We start from the raw sequence: 22,852 nt of genomic DNA, 5'->3' as shown, positions 1-22,852 counted from the left end.
CCCACGCAAGGCTCTTTTTTCTTTTTTCCCCCAATTGCCCGCGATGTGGTAAGGTTGCGTATAGCTTCCATATAATATGTTTATTTGGCCCTGTAATGGGCCATATGAATCGTGGCATAGGATATTGAGCTGCGTTGGACGAATATGAGGAGGTGATGGTTTTTGGCTAGGACAAAAGCAACCAATTAGCTACATCGTACATGTTCCAAGCTTCGTAGACCACAGGTAGGGCAAAGTGTGCCCTATTGGATTGATAACAACTTGCAATGGCAGTTAGGTATATAGTTGAATGAGTTTCCCTCCTTCGAGGCAAATCACAACACAACACAAAGATTATTCACTGCCTCATGATGTATTCCAGCGACGAGTATGTGGATATGTCACTAATCTATGAAGAAAACAGACAGAATGGATTCCGGGCACAATACCTGTATCGAGAACACTGTGGATAGACGACAACCGAAAGGCATGACATTTCGGAGTGTTGAAAGACGTCTGCGGACTACTGCGTCCCTGGGAAGGGCACGGCCTGTTTCAGATCATCCCATGAATTTTGCTCACAATGAAGATGTGTTGGATGCTCTCCGACATAACCCTCTTATTAGCACACTGGTCATTGCACAGGAGATGAACATCTGCCGGGCGTCTGTTATATTACATACCCAGCGGTTTCACCCATACCACCTGCACTTACAACAGAATCTCCATGGTCATGATTTCAAAGCACGGATGTAGTTCTGCCAATGGGCCCTACATCATGTGGACACTGATCCTGCCCTTTTAGGGACTATCTTATTCACGGTCGATATACGGTTCCACAACAATGGAACAGTTAATCGACATAACATGCAATACTGCAGTGTGGGTAATCCCCATTGGGTACGGCAGGCAGCTTTTCAGGTATAGTGGTGCCTGAACGTATGGTATTGTACCTTTCGTGATCACCTCATTGGTCCCCATTTATTTGAGGGACCTCTGAAGGGAGAACTCTATCTGCGGTTTCTCCAAGATGACCTACCACCGCTCTTGGAATATGTACCACTCCTTGACCGCTGCAGGATGTGGTTTGAACATCACGATGCTCCACCGCGGTCATCGTCCGGAACCATATCCATGCGACGTACCCTGATAAATGGATAAGAAGGGGAGGACCTGCCCCTGGCCCGCCAGATCACCCAATATTACGACCCTGGATGTTTTTCTGTGGGGCCATTTTAAACAACTGGTGTATGTTCAGACGCCGAGCAACCCTGGTCACTTTAGACAGCTCATCACTGAGGCATGCCGATCTATTACGCCGGAGATGTGGCAACGTGCCAGGTGGTCCTTAAAACATCGTCCGCAGCTCTGTATCGACCACGGAGATCGTCAGTTCGAGCAGGTGCGGAGTTAAAAACGTAAGTAACTGCACTCCTATCACATGTTTCTTAGCCTTTTTCAACCCAGCTTCATACCATATGTCACCATACCAATGGCACTTTTCAGGGCCAGATAAACAAATCTGTCTGTGGAAACTATTAAGTATATGCAACCTTATCACATCCCAGGCAATTGGCGGCAAAATAAATAAATAAATAAATAAATAAATAAATAAATAATATACTTGTGTGGGATTCAAACCTTCGAGCATGGTCCACTATCACAACTCCCACCGCGCCCCTGCCAAGTGAGCTATTGCGAATCTTGACAAGCAGCGCGCAGTTTCCAGCCTAAACAATACCTTCTCCTGGTCTGTGTGTGCACCTCCTGTTGTAACGTACATATGCTTCGTAGCTGTGCTCGTTTTACGGGTTCATTCGGGGTGCTCACAATTAATTAATAGTGGCGCTCATGATTCCCGCTGGTTTTTAGCCCGTAATCACACATCTCGGTGTACTGTATTTCCACGGTTTAGGGAGAGGGACCTAAGTTTTTCAGAATTGTAGTAAACGCGGCGGGATGCATAAAACTAAATCGTAAGGTGCTGGTGAACCACCCGGTGTATAAAATGCATATGTCTGTGTGTATTGCACAGCGATTTTGTAAAACGAGTACGTTTCAACAGCTGAAACTGCACCAGATATGTGGACCCTTTACTAAAAAGTACGATGGACATGTCACGACTTCGATTTTGGTACATTTTCAAGTTTTTCTTTCAGCAAAGTGACTTCGCTATGTTGACGTACAGAGCTTTATCGGCATGCGTTCGAATTCTGTCAATCTCTGAGATTTTCCGCCTTCGATACAAGTAACTAGGAGCTTTAGAAGGTTGAAACTGGCACCAAATAGTATTTACAAGTACAATACGAACATGACCATCGTATTTTATCAGTTTAGTGAAAAACACCTTCTATGGTGATGTGAATGAATTATTTTCACTATTGTTGGTGTATGAAACTACTTAGCCTCCATCTATAACCACGAGGTAGAATTTTGCCGTCGAGTTTGCGGAATGACATCTAACAAATTTTGATAGTGTATGCCTCGTTGTACGTATTACCGTGGTAGAGATATGATTTGAGCAATGTAGAATTCCGCATCATTTATACTGTATTTCATTCAGCAAGGTGATGTCATTTTGGTGCAAGTAGCAACGTTATCTATTGTAGAACATAATTATGATCGTCACTGAATGAGTTGGCTATGCGATGTGATTCATGTACATATGAGATTGCATTCGGGAAATAGTGGGTTCAAACTCTGTCACCAGTCCTGAATATAGTTTTCCATGTTTTCTCACTTTACACCAGGCAAATGCTGGCGATATATCTTAATATCAAGGCAGGGCGAGGCTATGGCCGCTTCCTGCACAGACCTATCCCAACGTATCCAAGACCTGTCAGTCTGTGCGATGTAAAACAAATAAATTATGACTGTCGACTCAGCGTTAAGCTCTATTTATGATATACATCAGCAAGTTTGTTTCAAATGTCCAATTGCTTTTCACACAGTTATTTTGGCTGTCGATGACTGACTTACGTACTAGTAGTTAATAAAATGCGTTTCTGAGTATGAGAATGATTTCTCTCCTTTATATTTCTATTTTATTTGGAATGTCCTACATATACCAACCACAACGTACGTAGGGTCCTCCTCAGAAGTTACTAATAAACCAGAGACGGTGACGGATTTCACCTTAGACTTTTATTTTATGTATTAGACCAATGGCGAGTAAACAGACTGTTTCTAGAGATTCACGTCCTGTGGGCGTTTTTCGTTTAATTCTGTCCTTACTGTTCCGTCGTATATGAACCCAAGAAGTCCCGATTACCTCTTCTGGGTTTGAAACTACGATTTTGGCATTCGGAGGCCAGCACTTTGCCATGATCCACAGAGTAGTCAAATCATTGTTGTATAAACAGAGTGACCGTAAACATTAAGAAATGAGTATTAGATGCCGGAAAGCTGTATTTTTTAGTTTTGATTTTATATTAATCACAGTTACAATTAATATAGGCCTATATCTGATTCTTCTTTTCCTTCTTTTCCTGCCGCTTTTTCCCACACCTGTGGGGTCGCGGGTGCGAACTGCGTCGCACATGTGGATTTGGCCCTGTTTTACGGCCGGATGCCCTTCCTGACGCCAACCCTCTATGGAGGGATGTAAGCACTATTGCGTGTTTCTGTGGTGGTTGGTAGTGTAGTGTGTTGTCTGAATATGATGAGGAGAGTGTTGGGACGGACATATACACCCAGTCCCCGAGCCAGAAGAATTAATCAGAAGCGATTAAAATCCCCGACCCGGCCGGGAATCGAACCCGGGACCCTCTGAACCGAAGGCCAGTACGCTGACCATTCAGCCAACGAGTCGGACAGGCCTATATCTGATCGTTTCCAGTTATTATGAAATACAATTCCGATGGCACGCCTTACTTCGCCCATACCAGCAACCAAGCTTCTGTGGAGCAGACAATCTGGTAACTTACAAAATCTTCCTTTTCTTCTTCTCCTTTCCTTAATGCAGGCACAATATCGGGATTAATCCCAGTTCTTCCTCATGCCAAACCTATGAGGAGGGACGTATTCATCATGACCTGTTTTTGTGGTGGTTGGTAGTCTGATATGTTGTATGTAAATGAAGATGTGCGTTAAGACGAACACAGGCATTGTTAGAGGAATTAACCAAACACTGTTATAATCCCAAGCCTGACTGGGAATCGAACCTGGGGCACTCAGAACCGAAGGGCACTATGGTGACAGTTCAGCCAAGAAGTCCAACAATTACCAACCAACTAAATCGATGAAAATGTCTTATCTACAGTTTATACAATTATTTACTATAAAAGAGCTGAACGGAGATGAACTAATGTGCCTCTAGCATGATAATTGATGGTTACAGCTTATTTCCAGTTATTGAATTTAATTTTTATTTAATTAAGCTTTATATTCACTCATTAATAAGAAATCTTCTCAACTCCTGAAGAAGCTACAAAGAGTTCCACTGGCTCGGCAGATTTACAGACTGGTGGTCGTTTTCTCAGTTGACGATCTTGTTCAACACACAGAACTATTGGACACGTGCAACTGGTCATAGCCGACCCCGTGGCCTAGGATAACGCGCCAGTCTCTTACCCAGAGGCCTCAGAGTCGATTCCCGACCAGGTCAGGTAATTTGCCTAGATTCGAGGGCTGGTTCGAGGTCCATTCAGCATAGGTGAGGATAGTATTGTAGAGCTACCGGGCACTGAGATAGCGGCCCCGGTCTAGAAAGCTAGGAATAGCGCCAGAGAGGATCCATCGCTCTGACCGCGCGTCATCCAGTAACCCGGAGGTCTTCGAGACGAACTGTGGTCACTTGGTAGGACAAGGCCCATAAGGGTTGTAGTGCCATGAAGTTTTTGCACAACTGTTCAATGCATGACTTTGTATTATTATTATTATTATTATTATTATTATTATTATTATTATTATTATTATTATTATTATTATTATTATTATTATTATTACTATCTTCCCTTTAGTGTCCGGCTCCATAGCTCAATGGTTAGCGTGCATGCATTTGGTCACAGGGGTCCCGGGTTCGATTCCCGACAAGGTCGGGAATTTTAACCATAATTGGTTAATTCTGCTGGCACGGGGGCTGGGTGTATGTGGCATCCTTATCGTAATTTCAATCCTCATCACGACGCGCAGGTCGCCTACGGGAGTCAAATCCAAAGCCTGCATCTGGCGAGCCGAACTTGTCCTCCGACACTCCCGGCACTAAAAGCCATACGCCATTTCATTTTACTTTAGTTCCGTTTCGTGATACGGGGCTGCGGATAAGGTGAGATGTAGTTATATGGCATGTTTTATGGCCATATGCCCTTCCTCCTCAGTTGAGGAGCTAGTGAAGACGAAATAAATTATAGTGAATGAAATTGGTTAAGGAGAAGGAAGAAATCGGTTTTAGCCTCTGAATAGGAACTGTACCTGCATTTGACTGAAAGTGGAAATACGAAATCACAAAAGCCGTTCACAGAACAGCCGACGGTGGGGTTCGAACTCACTCGTCTCCCGAATGCAAATCTTGGCGCCATATCCTTAGCGTGCTAACGCGCACGGCCACTTTGATCGATCTATACTACTACTACTACTACTACTACTACTACTAATAATAATAATAATAATAATAATAATAATAATAATGTTTGTGCCCTTTAAATCCTAACAGACTGAGGCGGAAACAACCATCCCCCCCCCCACATAATGAACTCAAACGGCCAGCATTCTAAAGTCAGAGTTACTCAGCCCGGGGAGAGGGGGATTGATATTGTGCCCTTTAGCACATGAGAAGTAACACACAACAAAGTTTGCCTTTAAATGTCTTCAATTGCTTGAAATAAACATCATTCGACTTTAGTTTTTTTTTCAGCTGTAGAATTTAATTTAGACGAATGCACTTCATTTAGGTCTATAAGGACAATTTTAGATCACTCTTTTAAATAAGAGTGATGAACGGTGTTCTTGGCTCGAATATAATGTCGATATGATTGGGGGACGGGAGTACTCTGAATCTTTATAAAGCACGTATCAGTTTACATCCCTGGTATATCTTCTATTCAAGCTGGGCACTGATGTGTCAAATATCTTTAAAAGACGCCACAAAACTCGATACAAATGTATTGTGTCACGAAATTCCGATATAGTCCATTTTCTGAAAAGATGGTTTCCTCCAGTTGTTGAGTGCCAATCTCTGGATTCTAGGTTCAAAACAGTCAGAATCAGTAGGATTTTTGAACGGTGGGAAAAGTCCGTACAACACTCCATGTCATACGAGATCTTACAGCAGGTGTCATGCTTGGTGTTTACCTGACAAATAATTATAGCTCGCCCAAAGATGTTCTGATTCTCTGCCATCTGGTGGAGTAAACAGAATGTCAAAATTGATATACAGGCAGCCTACATTGCGTGGAATAAAAATGCCTGTGTACGGTACCTGAGCCCATATAGATTATATTATTATTATTATTATTATTATTATTATTATTATTATTATTATTATTATTATTATTATTATTATTATTATTTGTCGGCGTGGTTCAGTTCAAAGAAATCGTAAATGATTAATAATTTTCCGTAAGAAGTGGAAACAAAAACATTAATTATGACAATAATTTGTGCATTGTTGACAGAATGTATTCTATCATCACAGTCATAAAACTGAATGCCTCAGGCATTTCTTCACTCCTGAAGAGGTTGAAGTGAAAAAATTTCGTTTCAGTAAATGTTCCCATATTAATGGTAATATTCTGGTCCTCCAGCGAAAATATCGAAAACGGTGGAAGGGACGTTAAACACAAAGTATTATTAAGAAGGAAACTTCGGATATCACTTTATACGTTATGAATACTGCTGAAGCGTCTTTGGTGCTATAGTCTGTACTAAAGCTGAATCTATTCGCTGTATTCATATCGCTTCTGTATCCGCGCCTTGCAGCTTACGTCGCTCGCCTTGCGAGAAATTTCAGCTGAATGCTTCGCAATTCCGAATGTCAATAGGGGCGGACTTAAGGTGCGTCGCCATTCAATTATACGGCTATGAAAGGACTTCTTTCTGTATGCTAGGAAGTGTCCCGACTCGACTACGTGAGGAAAACGCTCTTAGACGACTCTACATTGGGTACACAAGCGCTTGTAATTCTGACCATTCCACTGGACATTGCTGGTGCAAGACGTCGAATTATAAGTGGGATTTAACAAGATGGCTGTAGTACGCGATCAGAGTCCGAAATTATGTCACCAGTACAATCCAAAATATTCTTATTTGATTTTGATTTTATAAGGTTAATAGATGCAACAGAGGAAAACATGAACTCTAAATTCTGCTTCCAACACCCAGGAGTATCTATGTGATCTTGACCTTATCTACATTACGGTAAACGAAATCTAAGAATATGTCAAGCGATAAAGGAAGCAGCAATTAATGATAAAATCTCCTGTAAATTAGCACATTATACTAAATTTTAAACATATTTGTATACAAAAACCGCACTCGCGTCCTTTATCAGAGTTCTTCATGGATCTTGGTGCGAACTTCGATCATAACCTACTGATGATAGCTTTGTTCACAAACACTTTGCAATGATCCATTGTGAGATCTTGACAAACAGTTATGTACTGCTGTACAAATAACGAATAATAATTTATTACGTTGGGATTATTTTTGTTTTATTCAAGAATTTTTATCTCAAAAGAAGTCGGTCACAATTTTGGCATTATTACATGTTTTCATTATGTTGTATGTCCGGCGCTCCCTTCTCGCTCCGCCAGCCAGCTACACGCGCGCCAAGTGTCATTCTTCTAGCCTCGACGCGCAGCCCTCAGTGCGCGTGCCTGAACAGTCGTGTGTGTACTATAAAGAGGAACTCCCAGCCTGTCCAGATGCCCACTTGCCCCGGTGTCCAGCTCCAGAATACACCCTACGTCGAGCACGGAGGCTACTCCTCTTGAAAATGTGCTTCGACCAGGTGGACTGAATTTCTGGCAGTACGAGGTCTCACCTCTGGTCACCGCTCCTCTTCCGCTGCCCATATCCAATCATACTATTACATACCGTTATATTTCCCTAATTAATGCAAGCTCCCTTGGTTTCGCCAAGTAAGAATTCTTCCAACATTGAACTTGCCTTTATGAACTCAACAAGGAAGGACTTTCCAAAACATTTATGTCAGTACTTCTGATAGTTTTCGACTATCGACTTTTCATATCAAGGACTATCTTTTCTAGATAGAAGTGGATGTAAATACTGTAAACTTGTATATAGTGTACAAAAGATAGACTCTTTCTCAAGATTCCTAATTCATTTGCTTCAAGTTAAATTTCATTTTTATTTGTGTAAATAGTGTATTTTGCATTTGAAGCGAATAATAAAGTTGTGTTTTGTAAATCTCAACCTTGGTTACAACACATTAGACCAAAACGAAACATATAGGATGGTCTTCTTGGTGGAATTTTTTCAGAAGACAGAGAATACTCTCAGTGTACTCTAAGCATGGAGAGCCTAAATGTTTTGAGCAGTTTGCACATAATATTAAACTAAAATTATTACGCCGAAAACTTTTCGTGGATACAGCCGTCACCAGTTTCCAGTTAGCAAAATATTTGAGGAAAGGTACGGAATAAGTACCTGATCTAATTTTATACGCCCGGAAAGTTTCTCGTACTAATTGTTGCAGTGGTCTTCAAAACCCTCTACATGGCAGGAAACATTATCAGATAAAGTTCGTATTCCACGTAAGTTCCCTGTATTTCCGTATTATATTTTACAAGGTGTTGTTGAGCCCGCTTTGGCCACCAGTGCACAACTGTGGTTGTGTTTTAGCTGTATTATTGTTGTAAAAATGATATGTCGTATGGCTTTTAGTGCCGGGATATCCCAGGAAGGGTTCGGCTCGCCAGGTGCAGGTCTTTTTATTTGACTCCTGTAGGCGACCTGCGCGTCGTGATGAGATGAAATGACGATGTAGACAACACATACACACAGCCCCCGTGCCATTGGAATTAACCAATTAAGGTTAAAACCCCGACCCGGCCAGGAATCGAACCCGGGACCCTCTGAACCGAAGGCCAGTACGCTGACCGTTCAGCCAACGAGTCGGACTATTATTGTTGTGGATGCTGCCGTTGTTTGCCTCGTCGTGTGTTCTTGGTGGTGGGTTTTGTGGCTGATTTCTTGTTGGTACCTTAACCTTTCTCTGTTGGCCAAGCATTGTTTCATATTCTTGCTGATCTTGTGTTCGTCATTGTGGTTAGCTTCTCCTGATACTTGCTTTACGTCGCACCAACACAGATATGTCTTATGGCGAAGATGGGACAGGGAAGGGCTAGGAGTGGGAGGGAAGCGGCCGTGGCGTTAATTAAGGTACAGCCCCAGCATTTGCTTGGTGTGAAAATGGGAAACCACGGAAAATCATTTTCAGGGCTGCCGACAGTGGGGTTCGAACCTACTATCTCCCGAATACTGAATACTGGCCGCAGCTATCGAGCTCGGTAAACGTCGTTGCTTGAAAGTGTTTCCAAATTGAAGGTGCATCGTTAGTTAAGCCATCCTGTTTTATATTTAAACTATCATAATTTAATTAATGATGAAAACAATCGATTGCCTCATCTACTTGGCGCGAACCTTTCGACTTGAAACCATTTATGCGAACATCCTTCATAATATTGTCCTTTAAGTGAAAACATCAGTGACCTAACACTGGTTCTTGAATTTACGTTCTGCGCGCTCTAGAAGATATGACGCAATGTTTTTAAGACAGATATCGCTACGTTTCAGTTCAAACTAGACCGAGCTCGATAGCTGCAGTCGCTTAAGTGCGGCCAGTATCCAGTATTCGGGAGAGAGTAGGTTCGAACCCCACTGTCGGCAACCCTGAAGATGGTTTTCCATTTTCACACCAGGCAAATGCTGGGGCTGTACCTTAATTAAGGCCACGGCTGCTTCCTTCCCACTCCTAGCCCTGCCCTGTCCCATCGTCGCCATAAGACCTGTCTGTGTCGGTGCGACGTAAAGCAACTAGCAAGAAAAAATGTTCAAACTAGCAGGCACTGCGTTTCCGGTGGTCACATTCTGCAGCTTAGCAATTACGTAAGCTCCGAACAGTATGTATGTATGTATGTATGTATGTATGTATGTATGTATGTATGTATGTATGTATTTACATGAGCTTTGATTTCCGAATGCTAATCAGTCAACAGGATAGATATCGCAGAGAACGTCTTGAAGTGAAAGTAATGATTTAATTTCAGAAATTTGCGGCTTCTGGTAACATTGATAGAGGAAAGAGATGTGACTAGGAAGGTAGTGGCTATGGCCTTAAATCAAGGTGTAGCTCCGACATTAGACTGATGTAAAATTGGAAAATCACGGATAACTCAGTGCTCATGATGACAGGTTCAAGACTATAATATCTCGAATGCAATTTTACACTTATATGACGTGTTTCACGTAGCCAACTCCGTCTGGGTGTATATTTATAAATTTATTTATCAAGAACTTTGTAGAGAACAGTGGGATATTGTTATAAATTAACTAATAAAGTATGATCCAGTGACTTTAACCTTATAAGTGCCACATGTTCTGCAGTGTCGTGCTAGAAGAAAAATACTATGCAATTAACGTTATTATTCGTGAAAACATAATTAATGTTGGCATTTAATGCGTTGATTTTAAGAACAATATATATATATATATATATATGCTAAATTTTCGGACGTTAATGAATTATTTTGATTGAAAATGCTTCTAAAATATAAGCAATCAAAAAATTTAGAAATGTTTAATAATTTTTTTAACAAATGGTGCCTTTAAAATTATGTATTAACTTTCGTAAGTTATTTTTGGTCTTCTCTGCTGTGAAGATCATCCATCTCTGAGAAGAAAAACGCATATTTGAGCACCAAGACACGACTAGAGCGAACTCAGAGATACTAGAATCAAATATAATACCTTACCTTCAGAACGTAGTTCTTTGAAATGCCAGTATATGCCGACGATTATTACAAAGACTGTCTACTTAGACGTCGATTTTTTTCGACTCTGACACTAGAGAACAGTCGAGGTTGTTTAAAATAAAGACCCTTAGCACATTTTGTTTTAAAATATTTCCAAGTATTAATTCTAACCTGTTCTAACACTTCCTGCTTGCTTCAGTAACAACACTTAATGTAAATAAATGTATATTATTGTAGCCTATGTCCATAAGCATGGAATTTCGAATAGTACTTACACAGCCGGGTAGATATAGTAGAGAACGTATCGCACTGAATGTCATTATTTGATTCCAGAAATTTGGATCAGAACGAGATCCTGGACGTACCAGCGGACAGCTTTGAGGGCCTGACTCGCCTGGAGGTCCTGCACCTGGGTAGCAACAAACTGATTAGTGTTCCTACAAGAGCACTGCTCCCTCTGCGTTCCCTCAGAGAACTGTGAGTACTTATTTTTAAGTTTTACAGTTTCTACAACTATAACTGTTACGCTCACTATGTTCAGTTATAGAACTTCATTTGCCGGTGAAAGTTTGTTTTCAAGTTCGTAAGAATTCTGAGAGACTGACTTTGAAGACTAAAAATATCCTCATAGTACTCTGCCACTTGAACTGTTTTATTTTGTTAGTGGTTCAACTAACAGTTGGAAGGTTTTAGACTGTGCAGGTATGAAGACCGATAATTCAGGTAAAATTCTAGCATCTGTCACGTTTGAAAATGGAAAATCACAGAAAGCCATTTTCAGAATCTACTCCCCAAATGCAGAGCTTGTCTCCATAACCGTAGCGCGTGAACACGCGTGATCACTCCGCTTGGTTGACTTCCTTCAGTTTGAAAATGAAAACTTTCAACCTGTTTTCCAGTCATTGACCGGGTCAGGGATGTAATGAATGAAACATGTATAGGCTGTTATTACAATGGGGTCGCCACTCCCAAGGTGATTTATTAATGAGTGATAAATGCTATGAAATGATAATGGAGAGTGTTGCTGGAATGAAAGATGACAGAGAAAACCGGAGTACCCGGAGAAAAACCTGTTCCGCCTCCGCTTTGTCCAGCACAAATCTCACATGGAGTCACCGGGATCTGAACCACGGTATCCAGCGGTGAGAGGCCGACGCGCTGCCGTCTGAGCCACGGAGGCTCTTCAGTTTATCCCAGTTGTTTCTGGGGAAGCTGGGGTTTAATACCGGATGCCCTTCCTGACGCCATGTGATGCTTGAAATAATAATTTCGATCCAGGATCGACTGGAATTCGATCCTCAGCCTTCTGGTTAGGAATCCAGCGATCAAGTCACTGAACTAAACTGGTATCGTCGGGAAGTACTGTATTAGTTTGCTGCTTGTACGTGCGGAAGCAAAGAGGCTAGATACGGTTGTGCTGTGCATTGGTCCAGAATTGCCCAGTGCCGGTGATTCAGTCTATGGTGGGTGAGCCGACATTCGTCCAGAATTGCCCAGTGCCGGTGATTTAGTTTATGGTGGCTGAGCCTACATTCGTCCAGAATTGCCCAGTGCCGGTGATTCAGTTTATGGTGGCTGAGCCGACATTCGTCCAGAATTGCCCAGTGCCGGTGATTCAGTTTATGGTGGCTGAGCCGACATTCGTCCAGAATTGCCAGTGCCGGTGATTCAGTCTATGGTGGGTGAGCCGTCATTCGTCCAGAATTGCCCAGTGCTGGCGATTCAGTTTATCGTGGCTGAGCCTACATTCGTCCAGAATTGCCCAGCGCCAGTGATTCAGTTTATGGTGGCTGAGCTGACATTCGTCCAGAATTGCCCAGTGCTGGCGATTCAGTTTATGGTGGCTGAGCTGACATTCGTCCAGAATTGCCCAGTGCTGGCGATTCAGTTTATGGTGGCTGAGCTGACATTCGTCCAGAATTGCCCAGTACCGGTGATTCAGTTTATGGTGGCTGAGCCTACATTCGTCCAGAATTGCCCAGTGCCGGTGATTCAGTTTATGGTGGCTGAGCCGACATTCGTCCAGAATTGCCCAGTGCCGGTGATTCAGTTTATGGTGACTGAGCTGACATTCGTCCAGAATTGCCCAGTGCCGGTGATTCAGTTTATGGTGGCTGAGCCGACATTCATCCAGAATTGCCCAGTGCCGGTGATTCAGTTTATGGTGGCTGAGCCGACATTCGTCCAGAATTGCCCAGTGCCGGTGATTCAGTTTATGGTGGCTGAGCCTACATTCGTCCAGAATTGCCCAGTGCCGGTGATTCAGTTTATGGTGGCTGAGCCGACATTCGTCCAGAATTGCCCAGTGTCGGTGATTCAGTCTATTATGGCTGAGCTGATATTCACCGTCATATAAAGGACGTGTTTGGGAATTAGTGTGTACCACGCTGTACAGTGTTGAGATGATATTGGGAATTTCATCATGGACGAGTATTACATGTTGTACCTTAATTAAGGGCACGGCCGCTTCGTTTCCACTCCTAGCCCTTTTCTATCCCATCGTCGCCGAAGCCTATCTGTGTTAAAGTGACATTAAACCACTTTGCGTACAGGCAGATAGACGTACAGAAACAGATTCAAGAGTATTTAAGGTCTTTTATAATTATGGCATGGGAAGATCTTTCAATAGTCAAACAAAGTTTATTTTCATAATATGCAGACAAGAAAAATTTGATTTATAAGGTTATCTCGACGGTGCGTAGAATGATATTATTTACAATACATTATTGGATAGTACCATTTCATTTGGATGAAAATACTTCGTAACTACATGAATATGATCGCGACAACGGTGTTCAATATTACCTTTCCTCTTCCCTGCCGTAATTGAAATTGTTACATCTTTCATGTGTAATAGATAGAAGGAAGATACGCCCTATGAACAGTGCTGACAGAGCATTTTTGCTGTTTTTCCATGTATTTCTCCATGTATCACCGGTGGAACATTACGCCTGCAGAAGAGTCACGTATGTATGATGAACCACAGATGATAGATACGGGATCTTCCTCTTCATCTCTTCAAAGTTCTCTTAATAGCACCTGTCGTAAAAAGTCATCAGGATTTATGCAATTGCTTTCTACTTCTTTGAATAGAGTAAGATTACCAGAAACCAAAAATACTGCACTCTTTTGGAGAATTCTTCTTTATCCTCGGCTGTAGCTTATCTCACGCTTCAGTCCAATTCAGGGTCGTGCAGATTCCTAAGTAGATAGCGGGTAATTACAACTAGGATAGTCTCATATATTTCTCTCATGTAGAATGTCATAATTGAATTAATTGTAGGATGTATTTGCTTAGAAAGATAATTCTCTATATTTATTAATTAAACTATGGAATTAAGAAACAAATAAAATGTGGGTTGGGTTTCACGATAATAACAACAGTAGATGGGTTTTATCTTCTACATTTCGAGATTGATTAATCTGGAGCATAACAATAGGCAGACTTCTATCTAACAATGATGTCTGTAACAGTGACCATATATAAGAATTCAAAACCAGTCTGTTTGATCAAATACAATTCAAATTCCAAATATGAGATTCTCACAAGTATAAATCATTACCTCGTCATAAAATATTAAGTGAAAATGCAGTTACGATAAGCTAAAAAATATGATTATGTAATTCTTTCTTTAAAATGTTCTTGCTTTGGTTTGCTGTTACATATTCTTGAGGTTTTAAAATGATATCAATTCTTTTATTTTTCCAATAAAGTTTCCTCTACGCAAATAAAGGAATAATGTATTTATAAAATAAAACCAGGAAAGTGGTCTTTAATATGAATGTAGATTGCAATCCCAACATGAAATAGGGCGCCATGATCAATTGTGACTTTCAACCACAATGTCAAGTATGGACATCAGTAAATGTACGATGTTTCACCACGTATCATCACAGTGCACTGCCTATGGTCACTTCTGAGCGGTTTTTCTTTTTGTGCTTCAGTACACGCGATGGTCCTACCTCTTGCTCCATTTCTCTCACTATGAATACCGACTCACTGACTGCTGGAAGATGCAACACCTTATCTGCACGCTGTACAGCTTGGGAAACTGCCGCACTACGAGAAGACTTCCTGTATCACACCACGCCATGTGCCTTCATTTCTCGTTATTTAATCACTTGTGTAAAAGAAGCATATGTATATACCGGTATATATATATGACAACCATATTTTAGTTTGATTAAGTACTCTTTCAAACTCTCTAAATGTAATAAACTAAACTAAAATAAAATTACTGCGACGTACTATTTTTCTTCTAGCTCGCATACAGTCCAGTGAGTGCGGCGGTTGCTTCTCCAATCAACTACGTCTATGTCCACGTGCAAAGGCAAACTGCTCCGCCTATTTGTTTACATCAGAATTAAACTGTCGTGAAAAGCGGTATACATTGTAAGCAGGTAACGAACAAGTAAGATAGGCGAACAACGAAGATAGCGAAGAATACTTTCGATGCTGTCTTTTAATAATCACTACAGGTGTTCTATTTCAACGTCATAGAAGAAATTTTATTTTATCATTTCACACATATGAGAAACTAAGTAGGAGTTTATAACATTTTCCTAGTATCAATCGTTAATTTTAAACTGTAAAGTAGAGAATACCGTCTTTAGAAATATCATGTGAATGAATTTGATCCGTATTCATAATTCGCCCCTACGATTACATCGGATACCTTCCCATGATGCTTGATTTACTGCCGGCAAGGTTCAGCTTCTTACATTATCGTATTCATAAGATAACGCATAATAAAATACTAGCATTGTACATGGCAATTCATATCTCAGATTATTTGTTTTACCCGTAATTTATTTCCTTGAAGTATTAAAATATGTTTATAAGCTTCTCATTAATCAAACATGCCGTGAATCGGGTTGTGTCATCAAATAATTTGCTTGTCGCTTCACAGTCCGTCTTTTACTAAAATACATATCTTAATCGTCAGCCATCTTTGGTCCACTTCATATAAAATGTCACGGTACAAATAAAATGTGTGTTCGTTTCTTCAACAAAAGTGCCTTTGAATTAACTATCTAAATATGACAGCCACTCTCCTTCAACTGTCAGCTAACATTATATTTCTGCAGGTGACAAGATTTTAACTTTTAAGTTCATACACTTTTCACAGGAACGATGAGAGCTAAAGCAATCAAATCCAGTACACTTCTTCACTTACCTAAATGCTACAACGAATATTTTCAAAAGTTTTTTTTTACTAGTGGCTTTACGTCGCACCGACACATATAGGTCTTATGGAGACGATGGGATAGGAGAGACCTAGGAGCTGGAAGGAAGCGGCCGTAGCCTTAATTAAGGTAAAGCCCCAGCATTTGCCTGGTGTGAAAATGGGAAACCACGGAAAACCATCTCCAGGGCTGCCGACAGTGGGATTCGAACCCACTACCTCCCGGATACAAGCTCACAACCGCGCGCCCCTAACCACACAGCCAACTCGCCCGGTCTTTCAAAAGTTAATCTTTGCCTAGAATGTAAGTAGTATGACATTAAACACCTCTATTTTTTACGAAAACATGTGCTCTTTTTTAGAACACTTCATAACAGCGTACGATGGTTTTACCGTCCGGAATAAATTTAAATATAAATGTAATTCTTATAATGTAAATATAAATATTAAAACTGATGAGCATTATTCTTTTTTTCTAGCCCTTTTCCAAATTTCTTGACGTCAGCACTTGGTGTGAACTTGGGCCAGTTTTACGGTCGGATGCCTTTCCTGATGCCAATCATATGTGGGGCATGTAATCAACAATGCGAGTATTTGCGGCGGCAGCGTTGTCTGTTGTGTGTAGACGAAGAAATATATTAAGTCAAACACCCAACCCAGTCTAGAAGAATTAACCATACGCAGTTAAAATACAACCCCCTCCCCACACGGCCCGGTCAAAAATGTACCCAGGACCATCTGAATCGAAGGCCAGTATGCTGACCATTCAGCCAAGCAGTACGACAAAAGTTATTATTAATAATGTTTTATTACTAATTTTAATCGTATCATTTGAAGGAAAACTATTTTCTTAAAATTGCTGGAAAATCGAGGTTTTTATCGATATAGTCATCTGTGATAAAATATGTATCATTTTGAAGGAATTAGCAAAGATGGAATGAGTGCACGAGGTCTAGGTACTGCTTTTCTGACTACTCTAAAACATAATATCTTAACTATCCTTCGTGTATCCTCGAGTTTCGCAGATAATTGGGCCCAGCATCTACTTCTCATATTACACGTAATGATATGACACGCGGACCATTCGTCAAGATTAACTCATCCTGCCAGCTGTGTAGCACAACAGTCTCACATTAATGAGACTTGCCTATAATTGGAGGTTTCGCCTTTTTTTCTTCTCTCTCGCGTTGCGTTAACATATGTCACTTACGAAGACAGTGATGGATTGTCTACTTCTTAAAGCTCTCGGACGATAACCGTATCATATCACCCATACTATATTACAAGTTAGAGCACGTAATGCCCCCATTGTTTTGCTACAACCGTATCCGTAATAGCGATCTCTCCGACTGAGAAACGGCACGTAGGGACAGTTGTCGTCGCAGTGGGTACAAGCTGTACGAGCAGATAAACTATCCCAGGTTGTTTACACGCTAGCTGGTCATTAAGAGATCAGCGGTAAAACGAAATACACCAGGAATTGCTCATTTAAAAACGAAGGAGCTGGTTAGTGGAACACAGCAATGGATTTATTATCTGACGTTTCTCTTGTACTGGATTACTTTTAACGGGCAGAAAGTGATTTACTGTCACTTAAAGCGGCTTTTAATGAATTTAAAATAGCTAACCCTATCCGCTACTGTAGTACAAAAGTTAGTAGAGAAGGTTCCCGCCACGCTGGTTGAAGGTTTGATTCGTGTTCTGGTTTAATTCTCTACCATTTTAAACTTTAATTAACATAGGTTCCCGGTGGTGCTTGGGTTAAAAGGCTGAAAGTTACCAGATCCAAAAATGATACTTCGGAAGTTAGGTTTCTAAATTTTGAAAGTGGTCCGTCATCACGGTCATCTCCTCGAGTCCCCCTGTGGGTGGGGGTGGTAGAATAACACCCACGGTATCCCATGTCTATCGTAAGAGGCAGCTAAAAGGGGCCCCAGGGGATTTGAATTTTGGAGCGTGGGGTGGCGACCACGGGGCCCTTAGCTGAGTACAGGCATTGCTTCCACTTACTTGTGCCAGGCTCCTCACTTTCATCTATCCTATCCGACCTCCCTTGGTCAACTCTTGTTCTTTTCCGACCCCGACGCTATTAGGTTTGCGAGGGCTAGGGAGTCTTTCATTTTCACGCCCTTCGTGGCCCTTGTCTTCCTTTGGCCGATACCTTCATTTTTCGAAGTGTTGGACCCCTTCCATTTTTCTGTCTGATTAGTGTTATATAGAGGATGGTTGCCCAGTTGTACTTCCTCTTAAAACCATAATCACCACCACCACCACCACATCATCTCCTCGGGCACGACGAAGTTTCCCTTCCACCTTACCTTCTATGCTAATTAGTATCAGTGTCCTTTCGAAAGATTTGGCAAAAAAATTGCTTTCCTGTGTTTTTCAAGGATTAAGACTTGGCTAATTTTCCCGACACAGTGGAGTGCCTCTTCGTTTGCAACGCGATCTACGGCACACATTCACATTTCAAATGCTTACAGTCAGTTCGTTGGTGAAGTCATTAGTGTCTATCGTTAGACACCGTAAAGCGCCGATATCACGTAACACTTCATGACACGCCAACGACTTTCGAATCGGAAGTTACGGTTGCACGCGAGATATTCCGATTTCAGAAACATACCTACAGCATATGAAATTCTGGGACCCCATTTCTGCTTTAGCCAGCCAGCGTCCTTGGTATTTTAGATGCGACCCCATTTTCATGATGTTTCCGCCCAGAGGGATAACAAAGTTGTTTATTTTCTGCTTGTGATAACCATGAATTTAGTTTTCTGCATATTAATTTTAAGGTCATACTGATCACTATCTTACTTCTCCAAAGGAATTGAAGGTCTTTTAAATTGTCTGCGAGTATCACGATGGCATCTGCACGGTGGAGGGTGATTCTCATAGTTCCTATTCCTTTACCAACGTCATCAAAGGGAAATCAAAATTAGCTTCACAGCATATAGGTTAAAAAGGCTTAATTAATTTTTGATATCGGAGTTAGACCCATTTAAGCCTACACCTTATTTCACCTCTCTGCGTTCCACTGATAACCCCGGAACAATTATTTTTATTTTTATTTTTATTATTATTATTATTATTATTATTATTATTATTATTATTATTATTATTATTATTATTATTATTAGTTTACAGGTATGCTGCATCATACAGCTTGGTGTTAATAATTTCACTAAATATTAAGAGCAAATTTAGGAATATCATGACGAGTCATAAACTTGGTGCGGCACTGAGAGACGATCTGGTCGTAATGTGTCACATCCATGTAGTATGGTTGTTGTGTATGGATAGTTATATCTACATGGGCGTGTCACAGCTCGTAACAGAGCTTACCTCGGAGATCAACACTATGGCTATCTCCTATCGTCAATTTATTTTTTGCTATTTGTTTTACGTCGCACCGACGATGGGACAGGAAAGGCCTACGAATGGGAAGGAAGCGGCCGTGTCCTTAATTATCGCCAAATGAGTAGTGCTGCCAGCTACCTTAATCGTCCACACACAACAATGGGCAGGATGGTAATTAATTGACCCACCTGTTACATTAAACTCTTCATTACGTTGAAGGTTTCCACCACTCCTCAAATCGTAGTCAAAAATCGTTTCTGTGCTTTTATGTGAAAATACTGTCTAAATATTATTTCTCTCATCATAAACACACTTTTATTTAATACTGTCGGAGATATTATTCTCTCTGTTCATTACATAGAATGTATATTTATTAAACTTCCTATATTTTCCTTCCTTATAAGGGATGTATAGCTAAGAACTATTCATTTGAATAGTATACATTCACTAAGATATTCTTAGAAACACAACTTAAATGACTGTTCAACCTTCTTGTACTCTCTTTCTAGAGCATATTTGCTGCGCGTTGTACCCTGCCTGTCGTAAGAGGCGACCAAAAGAGGACCCTCAGGGGCTCTTAGCTAGGGAATGTTGGTGGGCGACCACGGGCCCTCTAGCTGAATCTCGCATTGTTTCCACTTATTACAAACAGAGTCCTCAGTTTCATTTGTTCTATCCGACCTTTAGCTCTTGTTCTCTTCAAGGCCCGACGTCATTGCTGTAGATATGACAGGCCTGGTGAGTCTTATCAATTTCACACACCTTGGCCTTTCCCTTTCTTTTTCCGATACCTTCATTCTTCGATGTGTCAGACCTCTTCCATTTTCCCTTTGAGGTAGGAGAATAGAGCTCGTAATTGGCTATCAGAACGTTGTGGCGGATTTCATTGTACTTGTTATGGTGTCAATAGTTTCATTTTGTTGGATATCGGTCAATTTTGTGAATCACCTGTTTATCCAAACAGGGAAGGAATATTCTGTCGCAAAGTAGACAAGTCTAACTAAGTGCTGAAGGTGGAAGCTGCTATGACGTAGACTCGGTTTGCTTCTCACATACAATGCGAGTCTTCTGCCCTGTTTGAATGCAGTTTTAGACTACACTTCACACACACGCGTTTTACAGACAACCTAAAACATCGGGCCATGCCGAATGTTTGTCCTTACTGCATTTGATGCAATATTATTTATGTAAGCCTCCGTGGCTCAGGCGGCAGCGCGCCGGCCTCTCACCGCTGGATGCCGTGGTTCAAATCCCGGTCACTTCATGTGAGTTTTGTGCTGGACAAAGCGGAAGAGGGACAGGTTATTCTCCGGATACTCAGATTTTCCCTGTCATCTTTCATTCCAGGAACACTCTCCATTAGAGTGTAATTATTTCAAGGTACTGCTGAAGTAAGGGAAGAGAGACATGAAGTAACAATTGTGTCTTCAGCTAAACCAGCGCGAGGAAGACACCAAGGCCAAGGAAGAGGCCACTTAACATTACATCCCTTGTCCTCTCAGGCCACGTATATGTTTATGGAGCGAGACGTTGCAAGCTTTTCTCTAACTGCTCTCCTGTTCAGTAGAATGTTCCCACATTCTGGTCTGCACTAAATCAAGAGTTTCGAAGCTCAAGTCGTTCAGTTTCAAATCCTGGATGTTCCGGGTTGAACGGTAAGAATCTTTGGGAAGAAGCGAGTGCAAATTTCCCTTATCACGCACTGCGCAGCAAATTTGGAGCGAGTTTCAAATCTCCTTCCTTCAGAATGTTGTTGGCATGTGCACCTATAAACGTTTTTATATGTATTGCCTTTGGAATATGCATGCTTCTAATTGAATCTTTTGCCTATCCACGGTGTGTATTAACATTTGGAAAATCTAATATGCTCACATTATTCCACTAGTATAAGAGAGAGAACAGGAGTATTTGGCGAAGGGGGAACGAAATGATGATCTCAACCTTTCTGATCTAAATTCAGTCAGTTTTTCACCTCTTTTTGAGATTATCCTCGTACAACGCAACAGGAACACTCCGCAATCTACATCATGTTGAAATCCTGTGACTAAGTGCCTTATTCACAACAATTTCACCTGTATGAAAATCACTTAACTTTTCTTTATACCCATAAATGGCACGTTCAGTGCATCGAAGCAGAGTACATGATCCTACTTGACGAATAACCATTTGTTGTTCATGTAATTTTCTTTCTCACTCGTGCGGATTCAATTACTCAATATTGGACGAGCATTTTTATGACATCCTTTATTGGAGGGGAGAACATTCTGACAAATTTGGTGAACAGTACTTTTAATCCATATTTGCTTTACGTCACGCCGACAGAGATAGGTCTTATGGCGACGATAGGACAGAAAAGTCCTAGTAATGGGAAGAAGTGGCCTTAATTAAGGTACAGCCCCAGCATTTGCGTGGTGTGAAAATGGGAAACCACGGAAAACCATCTTCAGGGCTACCGACAGTGCGATTCGAACCCCCTATTTCCAGGATGCGAGCTCATGGCTGCGCGCCCCTAACCACACTGCCAACTCACCCTGTGAACAGTATTTTAACAATGGTTGAATCATGTAAGGGAAGAGAAGATAAAGTGCGGTGGGTGTAAGAAATTCGTAAGATAGTGGAGAACGTTCAGAATCTTCATATGCATATTTTAATTACATTATTAAACAGGATCTTAATGTCAAATAGAAGGCACCTCGCTGCTCTGAACCTTGAGGGATGTTCCTATAGAGAAGAAAATGCGAGGATCATATGTTGCACGATGTTACAGTCAAATGGTTATTATCCGATTCCGGTTCGAGTTTCTTAGAATAACACCACTTCGATGGTGCGCCAAATGAGGATTGTACTAGAGTTGGATTTCGAATTTCCTTCAATATATTTCATTCTTCTATGACGATTCAGGTATATTTTCTACTATGATATGAATGTTAAGTCAGCCTTAAGAAAGGAAATTCAGAAAGGCCCTAGTACAGTACCTTGTGATATACTTGATGCCACAAAAGCCAATGGGTAAGATGTGCCTAAAATTATGATTCTCAGACAGAGGCTTTTTAGGAAATCGGCTAGAAGAATCTGAGGATTGTTGTGCATATTTCAAGGATCGTAGATCTTGTGAAATAGGGGGGCATGCATGCTCTGTAGAGAATTAGGCTTTCGAAATTTTCACGATTAAGATAACCTGGTGGAATTATTCTGCAATGGTACGTGTTTCATAGATGTCGATTGTGACCATCTCGTTCCCCCCAAAAACATCTTGTTCTCTTTCTCATACTAGTTTTAAATGAGTGTCCCAGTAAACCAGAGAACAGGGTGAATAACTTAACCTATTAACTGACTGCGGGTTGTAATATATTTTCACCAGTTCATGTAAGGTGGAAAGTTCGTATTAGTTATATC

At 41.1% G+C, this 22,852-nt stretch overlaps 1 protein-coding gene across 1 annotated transcript in view; it reads left to right on the top strand.

Annotated features, from left to right (window-relative positions):
- The window catches only part of rk (rickets), an 824,128-nt gene that overhangs the window by 391,716 nt on the left and 409,560 nt on the right, over positions 1 to 22,852 (top strand). The window contains exon 4 of the mRNA XM_067144502.2: positions 11,247 to 11,390. Coding sequence (XP_067000603.2) covers positions 11,247 to 11,390 — 144 coding nt within the window. The remainder of the gene's footprint in view (positions 1 to 11,246; positions 11,391 to 22,852) is intronic.

Source organism: Anabrus simplex, chromosome 3 (assembly GCF_040414725.1).
Source record: "Anabrus simplex isolate iqAnaSimp1 chromosome 3, ASM4041472v1, whole genome shotgun sequence".
Taxonomy (NCBI): domain Eukaryota; kingdom Metazoa; phylum Arthropoda; class Insecta; order Orthoptera; family Tettigoniidae; genus Anabrus; species Anabrus simplex.
Note: the sequence above shows the minus strand (reverse complement) of the source record. Positions and strands in the feature narration are given on the sequence as shown.